At 63.8% G+C, this 14,217-nt stretch overlaps 1 protein-coding gene across 1 annotated transcript; it reads right to left on the bottom strand.

Moving 5' to 3' along the window:
* Positions 1-669: 669 nt before the first annotated feature.
* LOC141738505 (uncharacterized) lies at positions 670-11,568 on the bottom strand. The gene is made up of 7 exons (XM_074573765.1): positions 11,493-11,568; positions 10,151-10,438; positions 9,130-9,256; positions 7,915-8,103; positions 6,544-6,864; positions 5,735-5,851; positions 670-3,788 (listed from the first exon to the last, which is right to left on the bottom strand). The coding sequence occupies exons 1-7, from the start codon at positions 11,514-11,516 to the stop codon at positions 2,719-2,721; spliced, it is 2,136 nt and encodes a 711-aa protein (XP_074429866.1). The 5' UTR covers positions 11,517-11,568; the 3' UTR covers positions 670-2,718.
* Between the last annotated feature and the right edge of the window lie 2,649 nt (positions 11,569-14,217).

Genomic DNA, 14,217 nt, shown 5'->3' with positions numbered 1-14,217 from the left:
ACAACACCCCGGAGACACCCCTGCTGTGGCTCTGCCCTCCCCCAGCGTGGCTGCTGCCATGGGCTGAGGTTTGGTGGCCGTTTCCACTGAGGGCACCCACGTCACCTGCGGGCAGCGTGGCTCGGCGGGTGGCGGGAGCTGGGGGGGTCCCCAGGGCTTGGACTGCCCCAGGCAGAGCACTGGGGGGTGGTCCTGCCCCTCTGCCCGGCCCTGGGGCTCACGCCAGGGTGCTGGGTCCAGTGCAAGGGGCTGGGATGTACTGGGGGGTGTCCAGCAAGGCCTGGGATGGTGGCAAAGGACCACAATGTCCCCTTGCATGGCCCCGTGTGGCCGCGGAGGCTCAGGGACTCCTCACGGTGACAGGAGGGGACACAGAGGCTGCGGGGCCTCGTGGTCCCGCTGCCCCAGCCCCGCTCTCGGGCCTCCCCCGGCCCCCGCTGCAACGGCAGCTGACGGTCCCAAGCCATCCCCGCGCCCTCGCCCCTGGGACACTCCCTGGGGGCTTGGCCACCGTGCGCAGAAGGGGGTGAGGGAGCTGCTGGCGATGACCCCATGCCCCCCCCTGCGCCCCCTCCCCCAGGCTGGAGCTGCCCTTTGCCTGGTTACCCCATCCCCGGCAGCGCGCGAGGGGGCCAGCTCAGCACCCCCCGCCAGGAACCGGGCAGCTGGTACAGACAAATACTTTATTGACTCCGTAGCCTGAGAAAAGGGTCTGGGATTTCACGGGAAACGCCGGTCCCAGTCCCAACGGCTTCAGAAGAAAAGCTCTGGGCTGGGGCGCTTGGCCCCCGGGAGGGGCCGGCCCCTCCACGCCACCCAGGCGGAGGCATCACCCACCAGCGATACCGTCACACCGTCACTGGGATCGACGGGGGGGTCTCTACCTGGGCTGGGATGACCAGTTTGGTCACTACAGGCTGTGCCGGAGCACCAGACCCACCGTCACCGCGCCACCATAAGGCATCAACCATCCCCGCATCCTCCCGGGCTTGGCAGGAGGCAGCGTCATCCCTTGGGGACACGGGGTCAACGTGTCTGCCACCGTCACCTCCTCACGGCTGCGGTCCAGGCACGCGCCGCAATCCCGGGGGGACGGGATTGTGAGAAACCAGGCCCGAGGAGCAGTGGGACGTCATGGTGTGTCGTCCCCAAGGAGCAGCTTTGACGCCGCCGTCCCTCCCGCGGGGCAGGGGGGTGGCTGGGCACCTCTCGGCGCTGAGGGTTACACCAGGACGCGGCACGGGCATTTCCTCGGTGCCCAAAACGCGCTGCCCGCAGCAGCCCACCAGGACCTCGCGAAGGGCCAGGAATGAAAAATCCGAGCAGCAAACCGGTTCCTCGCGCTCCCCGCCGGGAGAGGGACAGAGACACAGTGACGTCAAATAATTACATCAAGCAACTCAATGGAAAAAAAAAAACCCAAACAAACAAAACACACACAGACACACAGAAAACTAAACTCAAAAAGAGTTCTAACCGCTGCTCCGTTTGGCCTGCACGGCGATGCCCCCAGGAATGATTTTCCTCTCTCTGTCTGTACACGATTCCATGCCACCAGGAATGGTTTCCTCTCTCTGTACACGAGTCGCGCTTCCCAGCAGCGCACGTGACGCACGCGGGGCTCTGGCCCGTGGACGCGAGCAGTTGGGAGCGATTCCTGGGGAGGCCGGAGCCGCACCTGGGCTGGTTGCCGTCGCTCGCCGGGCTCCGCTGACCCGCGGGCCTCTTGGGCAGGTCTCACGCCGCGAGACGTTTGAGGTAGTTCGCAGAACTAGTCTTCACACAGGATTAGTTACAGTGGGATTTCGCACGTGAGTCGGTTTGGAGAGTTGGGGGGGGGTTTGGAGAGTGGGGAGGAGGGGGGGGTTCCTTCTGCAGCCGACGCACCTGAGCCCCCCAGGAGGGGTCCTGGCGCCGACCGCCGCTGCCGCGGCGCAGGGGTAATCTCACCCCTGAGTTATGTCTAAAGTGACTCTCCATCTGTGCAGGCTGGTCCTGAGGGGGTTCGCTCTCGCGGGCGTTCCCGGCTGTCGCGGGACGACCCCCTTGGGGAAGGAGCGCCGCTGGCACCTCGGAAACGCCCACGGCGCAAGCCGAAAACGTCGCGCTGCGATTTGTTCGACGTCTCTCCTAACGCAAGGCTCGGGTGTTCCCCGCCCGATCGAGCGGGTTTCCTCAGGAGAGCGAGTTACTCAAGAAGCGTGGCCAGGACGCGGTGGGGTCTCGGAGATGCCGCGCTCTCTTCATCCGGCGTCTTGGGTCAAGAAATTTTGTCAGTGAGGTGAAAAGCTCCTTGGGAATCCCGCCTGGCTCGCCAGCTTCATTCCCTTCTCTCTGTGTCCTCTTCGCCGGTGTCGCTGGATTTCCAGACGCGAGGTGGGGGGGGTCAGCTCCGACAGCAAATAACGGGTGAGCTCGACGGCTGTTTGCGATTCCTCTCGCTGGGCTGCAGGGTTTGTACCCGGTAACCTCCCAGCAAGGTCAGCTTGAGAAAACTTCACGCGTCAGCCAGTGGACGCGAGAGTCCGAGGAATGATAAAGCATTTTGGATCACCGGAGGCTTCTGTCGTGGCGGTATCCAACCTTTTGATTCCTTCTACAATTCAGGAAAGCTCCTAAAATCCAGCGGACAGACGGTTTCGCAGCCCCAGCGCCCCCGCCATGTGCAAAAATCCACGCTCGCGCAGTTTCTCTCAACAGTTGGGATCCCTCCCGTCGTCATTTCTCTGTCACCCCCGAAACCACCGCCCTATTTCCCAGTCTAACCACAGGCTGGGCGGCTCTCCCACCCCAGTCGTGGCAGTTCCTGTCCGGCGGTCCGAGTTCTCCGGGACCGACCGGGAGCACGTTTGCTGGAACTCCTTTGCCTGCGTTGGCCGCATTTTTCTCGGATGCCTGCGCCGCTGAGCGAGGAGCCTCCGGGCTTGCCCGCGGTTGGGGCTGCCGGGGCGCTGGCGCGACGGTGGCGGGCTGTTGCAGGGCGGCCAGGGCTTTCTGGCGCTCGTGTATTTTCTGGTGGCGCGAGAGGTGAGTCCTGCGGGTGAAGCGTTTCTTGCAGGCGGTGCAGCAATACGGCCTGTCCTGCGAGTGGATCTGCAGGTGCCGCTGGAGGGAAGAGGTGCAAGAGAGAATCTTTTTGCAATGGCTGCACTTCAGCAAAGGCTTCCTAGGAGATTTGGGACTCTGCTGTCGGGAGAAACACGTGCTGGACAGGCTCCCTCTGTCCGGTTCCTCCTTGGCCTGGCCCAGCCAGGCCCCCCCAGCGTACGTCCCGTTGCTCAGGCTGTTGGCACCTCCATAGAAAGCCCCGTAGAACTTCCTCCTCGGCCGGATCCTCAGCTCTGGGTGGACGTTCCCCCAGACCTTGGCCCCAAAGGCCCTGTCTTTTATGTGGATGCTCTGGTGAAGGTCCAGGTGGCTTTTGTCGGCGAAGCTGATCTCGCACATGGTGCATTCGTAGGGCCCCTCTTTGGCGTGGCTCCGCTGGTGGATGATGAGGTTGATTTTCAGGCGGAAGCGCTTCCCGCACTCGGTGCAGGGGTGCGACCACTCGCGCACGTCGCCACGCCGACAGTTGCCCATCAGCAGCCTGCTGCTTGGACATCTGCTCGGCTTCTTCTTGCTCTTGGCCTTGCCCTGCTCACTTTTGGGGCACTTCTGGATCTCTGGGCTGGGAGAGGGTGCGGAAACCTCTTGCAACGCCTCAGGCTCCTCTTCCTTCACCTTGACGTTTTCAGGAGGAGAAGCCCCTTCACGCGCCACTTCATTTCCCAGTAAAAAGCCTTTCTCTGGAACGGAACGCAGGCACTGGTCATTCACCCTCCCAGGATAAACCCAGGTTGTGGTTTATCCAAAGCACCGAGCAGGCTTTTAGCAATAAAGGAGCTACCAACAAATCACGGAATCACGGGATTTTTCAGAGCTGGAAGGGACCTCTAGAGATCACCTCGTCCCACTCCCCTGCTAAAGCAGGATTGCCCAGAGCACGTCACTCAGGGCTGCGTCCAGGTGGGGCTTGAAAGTCTCCAGAGAAGGGGACTCCACACCCTCCCTGGGCAGCCTGTCCCAGGGCTCTGTCACCCTCACCGTAAAGAAGTTTTTTCCTCATATTTGATGGGAACTTCCTGTGTTCCAGCTTGTGCCCGTTACCCCTCGTCCTGTCACTGGGAACCACTGAAGAGTCTGGCTCCATCCTCCTTCAACCCACCCTTTAGGTACTTGTCAACGTTAATAAGGTCTCCCCTCGGCCTTCTCTTCTCCAGGCTGAAGAGTCCCAGCTCTCTCAGCCTTCCCTCATCAGGGAGGTGCTCCAACCCCTCCATCATCTTCGTTGCCCTCCGCTGGACTCTCTCCAGCAGTTCCCCGTCCCTCTTGAACTGGGGAGCCCAGAACTGGACACAATATTCCAGTTGTGGCCTCACCAGGGCAGAGCAGAGGGGGAGGATGACCTCCCTCGACCTGCTGGCCACACTCTTCCCTACGCAGCCCAGAATTCCGTTGGCCTTCTTGGCGACAAGGGCACGTTGCTGCCTCATGGATAATTGACTGTCTACCAAGACCCCCCAGATCCTTTTCTTCAGAGCCGCTTTCCAGCAGGTCCGCCCCTAACCTATACTGGTGCCTGACGTTCTTCCTCCCCAGGTGCAGGACCCTACGCTTGTCCTTGCTGAACCTCCTGAGGTTCTTCTCTGCCCTTGCTGAAGTCAAGGTAGATGACATCTGCTGCTCTGCCCTCGTCCAGCCAACCAGTTATAACGTCCTAGAAGGCTATGAGATTGGTCAAGCATGATTCACCCTTGGTAAATCCATGTTGACCACTTCCACTAACTTCCTGCTCTTGAACGTGCTTGGATATGACATCCCGAACGAGTCACTGAATCTGGGAACGCAGTTTGGAAAGGCGCGGGTGCCACCACAGCGTCCTGCCCACCTGCCCTGAGCAACCCAACGTGGTCTCAGGGGGCAGATCTCTTGCTCCCAGGAAGAACCAGGCTGTGGTTTGCTGCGGGGCCATCAGGGCCGGTGGCGCAAAGGGATCCACCTCTAGAACCAGGGCACCACCGACGGCCACGAGGTGTAGCCGGAAAAAAGGTCATTGAAGAGCGACAGACTGCGGTACTTCAGGCTCTTCGCTTCTGCTAAGCTTGGGACTACGCCGGCAAACGCCAAACGTTGCGGGAGAACCGTCTCCCGCGGGGGCTGTGCAACGCCGAGGGCTGTGGCGAGCTCTCCACACCCCGCTGCGGCCCATTTGGCCGGCGTAAGCCATGCCCACAACCCGTGCCCTTTAACTGCGCCACCAGTGCCAGGCACGGGCTCCGAGTCCCTGGACGAGGAAGCGCTCTGCGCATCGGCTTGACAAAACGTCAGGACCGGAACAGAGGGTGTCTGCAGGCGGCCATGCCCCTTCCTACGCCCTCTGCTCCCCACGGAGAAGAGGGCCGTGTCACGGGAAGCCACCTGAGCTCAAGGCCAGCCCTACCGTAATGCAGCGGAGCTGGAGGCAGGAAGCGTGCTGCTGCTGCCAGCTCTCCCCCCGTTTCTGAGAGAAGGAACCCCAACCGTTGTTCTTTCTGCAGAGACGATAGGGTCGAAACACCCACCGCTAGCCCCTTCCCTTGCTCGGTGCCAGAAGAGAGGCCTCCAGGTTTCTTCTCCTTCCCCGTTTCAAGCAGGGTAGCGAGTTGCTTCCTGCCTGCGGGGCCCCGTGTCCCCCCTGCGCCGGGTTACTCACGGCTGCCAGGCTCGGCCGGGTCCTCTTCCACCTCTTCCTCGGGCTGATCCTCCCTGCGCAGCTCCCCTTTTTGCGCGCTCAGGGACATGACGTTCATCACCAGGATGGGGAGTTCCGCTGGCAGAGAGGAGCAATTTTTAGCAACTTTTTTTAACGCGGGAGCTCACGCCTTCCTGCTTTGGTGTGATGCTCGCCCAAGGTGTGTTGGGAGCGTGCCGAAGAGCCAGAGGGAGCTACGGCTCAAGAAGCCACGACATGTTGCGCCAGGGGAGGTTTAGGATGGATATGAGGAAAAATTTCTCCAGGGAAAGGACTGTCGAGCATTGGAAGAGGCTGCCCAGGGCAGTGGGGGAGTCGCCATCCCTGGGGGGATTTAAAAGCCGGGCCAACGTGGTGCTGAGGGATGTGGGGTAGTGGTGGGCTCAGCAGGGCTGGGCTAACGGTTGGACTCCACGATCCTCAAGGTTCTTTCCAACCTCAGTGATTCTACGGAAAGCACGTGAGGTGTTAGAAGGAACCGGAGTGAAGCCACACACGAGGACCAAAAGCAGAGAGAGGGCTGGGAGGAAAGTCACCAAGGTGCTGCGTGCTGTCACCTCTGTAGAGCAACCTCATCCCTCCTAAACCCTCCCCAGCAACTCTACAGGCAGTATTCCTTGCGTTCAGGACCTGGAACCCCGTCCGTTTTCCCTGGAAGCACGGTGACCTGCCATGCTGTGTCCCACAGACACTGCTGGGAGACCTTCCTGACAGAGCTGGGACAGGAACGGCCCGGGAAAGCAAGTCCTCCCGGCACCGACGTAAGTTACCTGTGTCAGCTTCCGTGGAGACTTTATCTTCTCCCAAAGCCTCTTCCTTCTGGTCCATCTCTTCTGGTGTCCGCGGGGACTTCTGACCGTCTGGGACGCTTGTCTGCAGGGGCTCCTGATCGCCTGGGACGCCTGTTTGGGGGGACTCCTGATCGTCTCCCACCTGTGCTTGCGGGGACTCTTGACAATCTCGGATGTCTGTCTGCAGGGGCTCCTGCCCGTCTCCGATACGTGTCAGCGGGGGTTCCTGATCGTCTTTGCCGCAGAGCTCTTCATCCCTCTCCATCCAGGACAGGACGTCAGGCTTGGAGACATCACCGCCTGCTCACGGGGCAGAGGAGCATCGTGTTTTACCAGGAACCGGCTGCACCTTTATTCCGTCAAACTCTCAAGGTGCCCCTTCCCTCCCTAACCCCAGGGCTAGCAGCGGTACGGACAGACACAAAGAAATTATCCGTGCTCCAACAGGAAAGGCGGTGCTGCTGTCTTGGCCCCGTGGCAGGGCCCAGCCAGGAGCGCAGCTGCAGCTCAAGTCCAGAGAAGACCTAAATAGCAGAACACGAACTAAAATATCAAAGGAGAGGGACGGCCTCTGCCTACGTAACGTCTTTTTCCTCTCTACCCGTCAGCACTCGACAAACCAACCCCCGAACACACGCTCGGGGCTCGTGACACTCGTGGGTGACACTACCCGAGGGACTGAGCCTGCCCTGCCTCTGCCCCCCCACCGCCCCCCACCGCTCACCTGGGGCTTCTTTAGCCCCCAACTCCTCAGTCCTGCAGCAAAGAGCCCACGCAATTCTTCTCCTCTTGCCTCTGTCAGGATCTGCCTGGCCCTTTCCAGCGTCTCCGACCTTCTAGCCCAGCCTTCGCGCTCTTTAACCATTGATTTTTCCAGCTCTCCCATGCCGTGCCCCAAGGCTCTCCTGACCTCCTGACTAGCGGAGCTGCTCCCGCCTCCTCCTCCCACCCCACATTCCCAGGTTCCTCACTTCCCACCACGTCTCCTCTCTCAACCAAGGCACCAGGAGTGTTTTTGGAAGCCCTAGGGCTCACGCACGGCATTGGGTGAAGAAGGATTGCCCAACTGCACAGAAAGAGGACTGGAAGGGATCACAAGAGGTCCATCCCACCGCTCCAGACTCCATCCCAGCCCCTCCTGACAGGCTTTGTCTGGTTTTCTCCACAGGATTCATCTGACCAAGCACAAACGTTCCTCTTGGAAGAAAGATTCCAGGTACTCCGTGGAGGTTTAGTCAACGCAGTCAACAAACCCTCAGAGCAGTTCATTCCCAACACGGACACTGCTGGGAGATGTCCTGACACAGCCGAGACTGGAGCTGCCACCTCCTCCTGGCACCCCCGACTTACCTGTGTCAGCTTCCACGGGGAATTCGTCTTCTCCCAAAGCCTCTTTCATCTGGTCCGTCTCTTCTGGTGCCCCCGGGAGCTCCTGATCGTCTCCGACATCTGTCAGTAGGAGCTCCTGACCGTCTCGGACACAGAGCTCTTCATCCCTCTCGATCCGGGACAGGATCTCAGGCTTGGACACGGCATAGTCTGCTCGCGGGGCGGAGGAGCAGAGGACAGCATGGTTAATTAGGAAACTGGCTGCCCCTTCATTAGGTCGAACTCCCAAACGTTTCCGAGCACCCCTTCTCTGAGCACCCCTTCTCTCCCTGACCCCGGAGCCTGCAGCAGTACCGACAGACGCAAACATATTACTCGTACGGAAACACGGAAAAACTGTGACGTCGGTTCCTTGGTCCTGTGTTGGGACTCGCCCGTGAGCTGCAGCTCAAGTACAGAGAGTATCTAAACAACAGAACGTGACCTAAAATCTTAAAGGAAAGAGGAAAGTTTGTCTTTAACATTTTCCTCCCGTTTCGCCTTTAGCAGTGATTTGAAAAGCAACTCTTCCGAGCCATCGCTCCGGAGCAGGGACAGAAACCAACCTGCTCCGTAGAGATGTCGGTGCCAGGCGGGACCAGGAGGGGAACACGTTTGTTCTGTTTCTACAAAATATTACCGAGAAAAGCGAAGCCTCAACTTGAGCAGCTGCACAGACCAGCGCGGTACGAGTCACGCCAAAGAAACGGCTTTTGGTGGGGAATGTCTTACAGCCCAAATCACCCAAGAACGTCAGGTGGCCTCAGAAAGACCGAGCGTGATTCGGTCAGTTCTTTAGGCAGGTACATGGAAATGTCCCTGTCGCTTCCCAGAGGGGCTTTAACAGACAGAAAAACAAGTTCAAGGTGCCATTATCAGACTTCACCCAGAGAATTCCTGAACTGTGCTGGAAGATGGTTCCCTGACCCTGGAATCCACTTACATCGTCGTCAGGAACAGCATCTCACGTGGATATTTTGCATAATTGATATTGTTCGTACTGTTATCGCCACTATTATTTCCTACAGCCATCTCTTACAGACATTGCTCATTCCTTACAAGCAGGGAGGAGGGAAAATACGTGGGTCTGACTGCCAGGAGGGGTTCTGCTGGCGATGGGCCTCCAGCCCCACTGAACCAGGCCGTGGGTCGGGGTCCAGCCCTCCCCGCCGGCGCGGCGCAGCCCCTGTGCCTTACCCAGGGAGATCAGCATCTCGTAGTTCCCCCTCATCACGGCCCGGTACAGATCCTTCTGCCAGCGGTCCAGCCTCTCCCACTCCTGCTCGTTGAAGTACACCGAAATGTCATCGAAGGTGATCGGTACCTGGAATCACAAGTATGACGCGCTCGGTGACTCCTGGTGCGCTTGGGTAACGAAAACAGGCGCGTGCAAGTCAGCGCTTGGCTTTGGTTGCCGGAGCTCCGGGCAGGCACAGAGCAAAGCGTGTCTGGCCACATCAGGGCTTGCGAGCACTGGCAGCCCAGAACCCCCCCACAGCCTGGGCTGCATCCCCAGCAGCGTGGGCAGCAGGGCGAGGGGGGGATTCTGCCCCTCTGCTCCGCTCTGTGAGACCCCCCTGCAGTGCTGCCTCCAGCGCTGGGGCCTCAGCACAGGAGAGACACGGAGCTGTTGGAGCGGGGCCAGAGGAGGCCCCGGAGATGCCGGGAGGGCTGGAGCCCCTCTGCTGTGGGGACAGGCTGAGAGAGCTGGGGGGGGTCAGCCTGGAGAAGAGAAGGCTCCGGGGAGACCTTCCAGCCCCTTCCAGTCCCTCAGGGGGCTCCAGGAAAGCTGGGGAGGGACTCTGGAGCAGGGAGGGGAGCCATGGGACGAGGGGGAAGGGTTTTCCACTGACAGAGGGGAGACTGAGATGAGATGTGAGGCAGAAATTGTTGGCTGTGAGGGGGGTGAGCCCCTGGCCCAGGTTGCCCAGAGAAGCTGTGGCTGCCCCATCCCTGGAGGGGTTCAAGGGCAGGTTGGACGGGGCTTGGAGCAACCTGGGCTGGTGGGAGGTGTCCCTGCCCAGGGCAGGGGGTGGCACTGGGTGGGCTTTAAGGTCCCTTCCAACCCAAATCAGTCTGTGGTTCCAAGTCCAAGCCTCGCAGGAACTCAGCCCCCGAGCCCACTGCTAAAATCCCTCCGGCATTCCCTAAACCCCATGGTTTAGGTGGTTTTGGTGGTGGCACCGGTGCTTCCAGGGGCCGGGCCAGATGCCGTTACCTTGGGGACCTCTCCCCGAGATCCGGGGGGCAGCCGCAGGATCCAGAAGTTCCTGTTCTTCAGGAGATTCTCCACGTTGTCCAGCCGCTGCTGGAGGTGCCCGTAGTCCTGCAGGAGGTTGCCCAGGGCGGCCAGGTTGTTGCCCAGCTCCCCGACCAGGTTCTCACAGGCCAGCAGCCTCCGCTCGGCTTTTTCCGTCCGGCTCCGCAGCTCCTGCAGCTGCTGGGCCTCCACCTGCCCTGCCGTGGCCCGTGGCCCCATGGCCTTGCGCCGGGGGGTGCCTGAGACCTGGGGGGGGGGGTGTGAAAAAGAGACGTCAAGCGCAGCAGGGGGAGGCCCAAGGGACCCCCACATCCCACAGGGGATAGGCCAGACGCCGGCTGCAACCACCCCCATCCCTCAGGACCCCTGGGAGACTCCCCCCACCTCCATCCAGACCCCACGACCAGCATCCTTGGGGTGCCCCCCAGGGCCCCCTGTCCCCCAGGGACCGGCACCCCAAGGGGACCCCCGACCTCAGGGTGTCCACCGGCCCCACCTCCCCCATCCCCCCAAGGGGATTCCCCCCCCCATCCCCAAGGTGTCCCCAATCCCCCCTCCCCCAGCACCCCAAAAGGACCCCCCACTCAGCCCCGGGGTGTCCCCAGCCCCCCTGAACCGGCACCCCAAGGGGACTCTGTCCCCGAAGTGTCCCCCATCCCTCAGGACCGTCCCCCCATGAGGACCCCCATCCCCAGGGTGTCCCCAGACCCCTGTCCCCCCAGGGACTGTCCCCCCAAGGGGACCCCCGGCCCCAGGGTGTCCCCTGGCCCCACCTCCCCCATTCCCCCAAGGGACCCCCCCCGGCATCCCCGGCGTGTCCCCAGGCCCCTCCCGCCCGGCACCCCAAGGGGACCCCCTCCTTGTCCCCGAATTGCCCCACAGCCCCCCCAAAGGGACCCTCCCCCTCAACCCCGGGGTGTCCCCAGCCCCCCTGAACCGGCAGCCACCAAGGGGACCCCCCCCCCCCCCCCCCATCCCCGGGGTGTCGCCAACCCACCCTCCCCCGGCACCCTAAAGGGACACCCCCCCCCCCCCCTTGTCCCCAGGGTGTCCCCACCCTCCCTGAACCACCTCAAAGGGACCCCCCTCCCCTTATCCCCAGGGGGGTCCCCAGCCCCCCACCCCGTCCCTCAGAACCGGCACCCCGGGGACACTCCCCCCCGCCCCCCCCCCCCGCCTCCCTCCCCCGGGCCGCGGGCCGCAGCCTCGGCGACCGGCGGGGCCCGTACCGCCGCCGTGCCCGGGCAGACCCCGGCGGGGGGAGACTCCCGCCCCCCGCGGGCCCGGTCCTGGCCCTCACCTGAGGCGGGCCCCGGCGGGACATGGCCGCCGCCGCCGCCGCCGCCACCGGGCCCGCGCGCCCCGCGGCCGCGCCGCCCGCCGGGCCGTGAGGGGGCGCTGCAGGAGGGGGCGGGGCCAGGCGCGCGGCGGGGGCGCCCCCTGGCGGCCGGGAGGAGGCGCGGCGGGGCCGGCGAGCGCCGGTGACACCCCGGGGCCACCGGGGCCACCCCCCCCCCCCCCCCCCCACCACCACCCGGTACCCCACCGAGCGCTCCCACAGCCCGGGACACCGCTGAATGTCCCGAAGCCCCGGGGCCACCGATCTGCAGAAAAGCCGGTGCCACCGACCCCGCACCCCATTGATTGTCCTGGTCCCTTGGTGCCACCAACCCGGACCCCCCCCCCCGCCCCCGGTGCCACCGATCTCCAGACCCCATAGACTGCTCTGGTCCCTCGGTGCCACCGACCTCACACCCCACAGACTCCCCTAAACCCCCCGGCGCCACCAACCCCAGGACATCATTGATTGTCCTGGTGGCCCGGTGCCACTGATCCCAGACCGCCCCCATGTCACCAACCCCCCGAACCCCAGTGCCACCAACCCGGATCCCATAAACTGTCCCAGTCCCCTGGTGCCACCGAGCTCTGGACCCCATAGACCGTTACGGTTCCCTGATGCCACTGACCTCGCACCCCATAGACTGCCCTGAACGCCCTGAGGCCACCAACCCTTGGACCCCATAGACCGTCCTGGTCCCCCGGTGTCACCGACTTCGCACCCCATAGACTCCCCTGGACACCCCAGGGCCACCAACCCCGGGACATTATTGATTGTCCTGGTGCCCTGGTGCCACCGACCCCCCAGAACCCCCAGAGCCACCAATCCGGACCCCATAGACTGTCCTGGTCTCCTGGTGCCACCAACCTCACACCCCATAGACTGCCCCAAACTCCCCCATGCCACCGACCTCAGGGCACCATTGACTGTCCTGGTCCCTGGTGCCACCAACCCGGACCCCCAGAGCCACCAACCCTGGACTCCAGAGACTGCCGGACCCCCCGGTGACACTGATCTCCAGACCCCACAGACTGCTCTGGTCCCCCGGTGCCACCGACCTCGTACCCCATAGACTCCCGCAGACCCTCCGAGGCCACCGACCCCAGGGCACCATTGACTGTCCCGGTTCCCTGGTGCCACCAACCTGGACCGCCTTGGTGCCACTGATCTCCAGACCCCACAGACTGTCCTGGTCCCCTGGTGCCACCCCCCGGGGGGGGTCCGGCAGCAAAGCCCCGTTCCCCACAAACACGTGCAGTTTATTCCCAGCAGGGACCCCCCGGTGTCATCCCCGCAGGCGCCGGTGACATTGGAGGACGGATGTGGCAGCCTGGTTCTTGGCAGAGGAGCGGGAGCTGCTGGACGAATGGCAGCGGGAGGTGACGGAGGGGACATCCTGGCTGCTGGCCACCCTCGGGAGGGTCCTGCCATGGTGCTTGTCCCAGTCGGAGCAGGGATGGCGCGCGGGTCCTGCTCCTCTGCCCAGGGAGAACTCGGGGTCTGGTGGCTTGCCGGGGGGGGGGGCTGCCCTTCCCTGTGTCCCCCGGGACCCCCCGGCAGCCTGGCCCTCGGTGAAGGAGACCCCCGAGTCCCTCTTCGGCGGCCCCGAGGCCGCGTGGAGCCGAGTGCCGCCGGCGGTGAGGACACGGCAGCGGGCTCCGAGCGGGCGGGCAGAGGCGGTGGTCCCGCTGCCAGGCCCTGGGGACGCGGGGGCTCTGCCCTGCGGGGGGTGTTGGGGGTGAAGCCACCTTGCAGCCCCCGCCAGCTCCGGCGGGGACCCGGCCGTGCTGGGGTCCGGGGATTAGAATTGGATTTTGCGGATAAAACGGAGGCGGCTGGGGGAGATCTGCCCGCTCCGCAGCCTGGAGGAGCTGGCAGTGGGGGGTCCGGGCTTCGGGGGGGGGGGACATCCCTGTGGGGGGGGGTCTGGGCTTGGAGAGAGCATCCTTGGGGTGTCCAGTCCCTTGGGGCACCCAAGGGACATCCCTGGGGGCAGGGGGGGGAGGTGTCCCATCCCTGGGGGTGACCCTGCAGAACCGGGGTGTCGCGCTGGGGTCTGGTCCCTGGGGGTACCCCTGTGCTGCGGGGGGGGGGGTGGTGAAGGTCCCCTCTGCCCCCCGCACCTCGGGGTGACGCTGTGGGGTCTCGCCGGCCGGGTGTGTGGGGCAGAGCCCCCCGCGGGACATCGCTGCCCCGCCGCCCCCCCCTGGGGGAGGGGGGGACGGCGACCAAGAGACCCCCTGCAGAAGGTACCGGGGTGGGGGGCAGGCACCAGGGCACGGGCTGAGCCCCCCAACCTTGCAGTGGGGCAGGCAGGTGCCGTGTCCCCACCGGGCTCCGGCGTGTGTCCCGGTGGCTGCGGCGGGGCGAGCTGGCCCAAAAAGAGGTGTCTCGGGGGGACCCTCACGGGACCCCCCCCCCCCCGGCGAGGTCTGGGACCCACGGGCAGAGGTGGGCTGGGTCCGCGCCGTCCCGGCAGAGGAGCTGGAGCGACGGGAAGTGTGGGGCACGCGGAGTCGCCCGGAGCGAAGCCGGGCACGGGAAATGGCCGCCCTCACCCATGGCACCTCCGGCATGGCCGCGGCTCTTCGGCCCGCTCCGCTTCGCCGACAAGATGGTGCTGCTGCCGCCGCCCTGAGCCTCCCCCCGGGCTAAGCCGGCACCCGCCTCGCCATTGTCCCCGCTG

This window comes from Larus michahellis, chromosome 2 (assembly GCF_964199755.1).
Source record: "Larus michahellis chromosome 2, bLarMic1.1, whole genome shotgun sequence".
In the NCBI taxonomy this organism is placed as follows: Eukaryota; Metazoa; Chordata; class Aves; order Charadriiformes; family Laridae; genus Larus; species Larus michahellis.
Note: the sequence above shows the minus strand (reverse complement) of the source record. Positions and strands in the feature narration are given on the sequence as shown.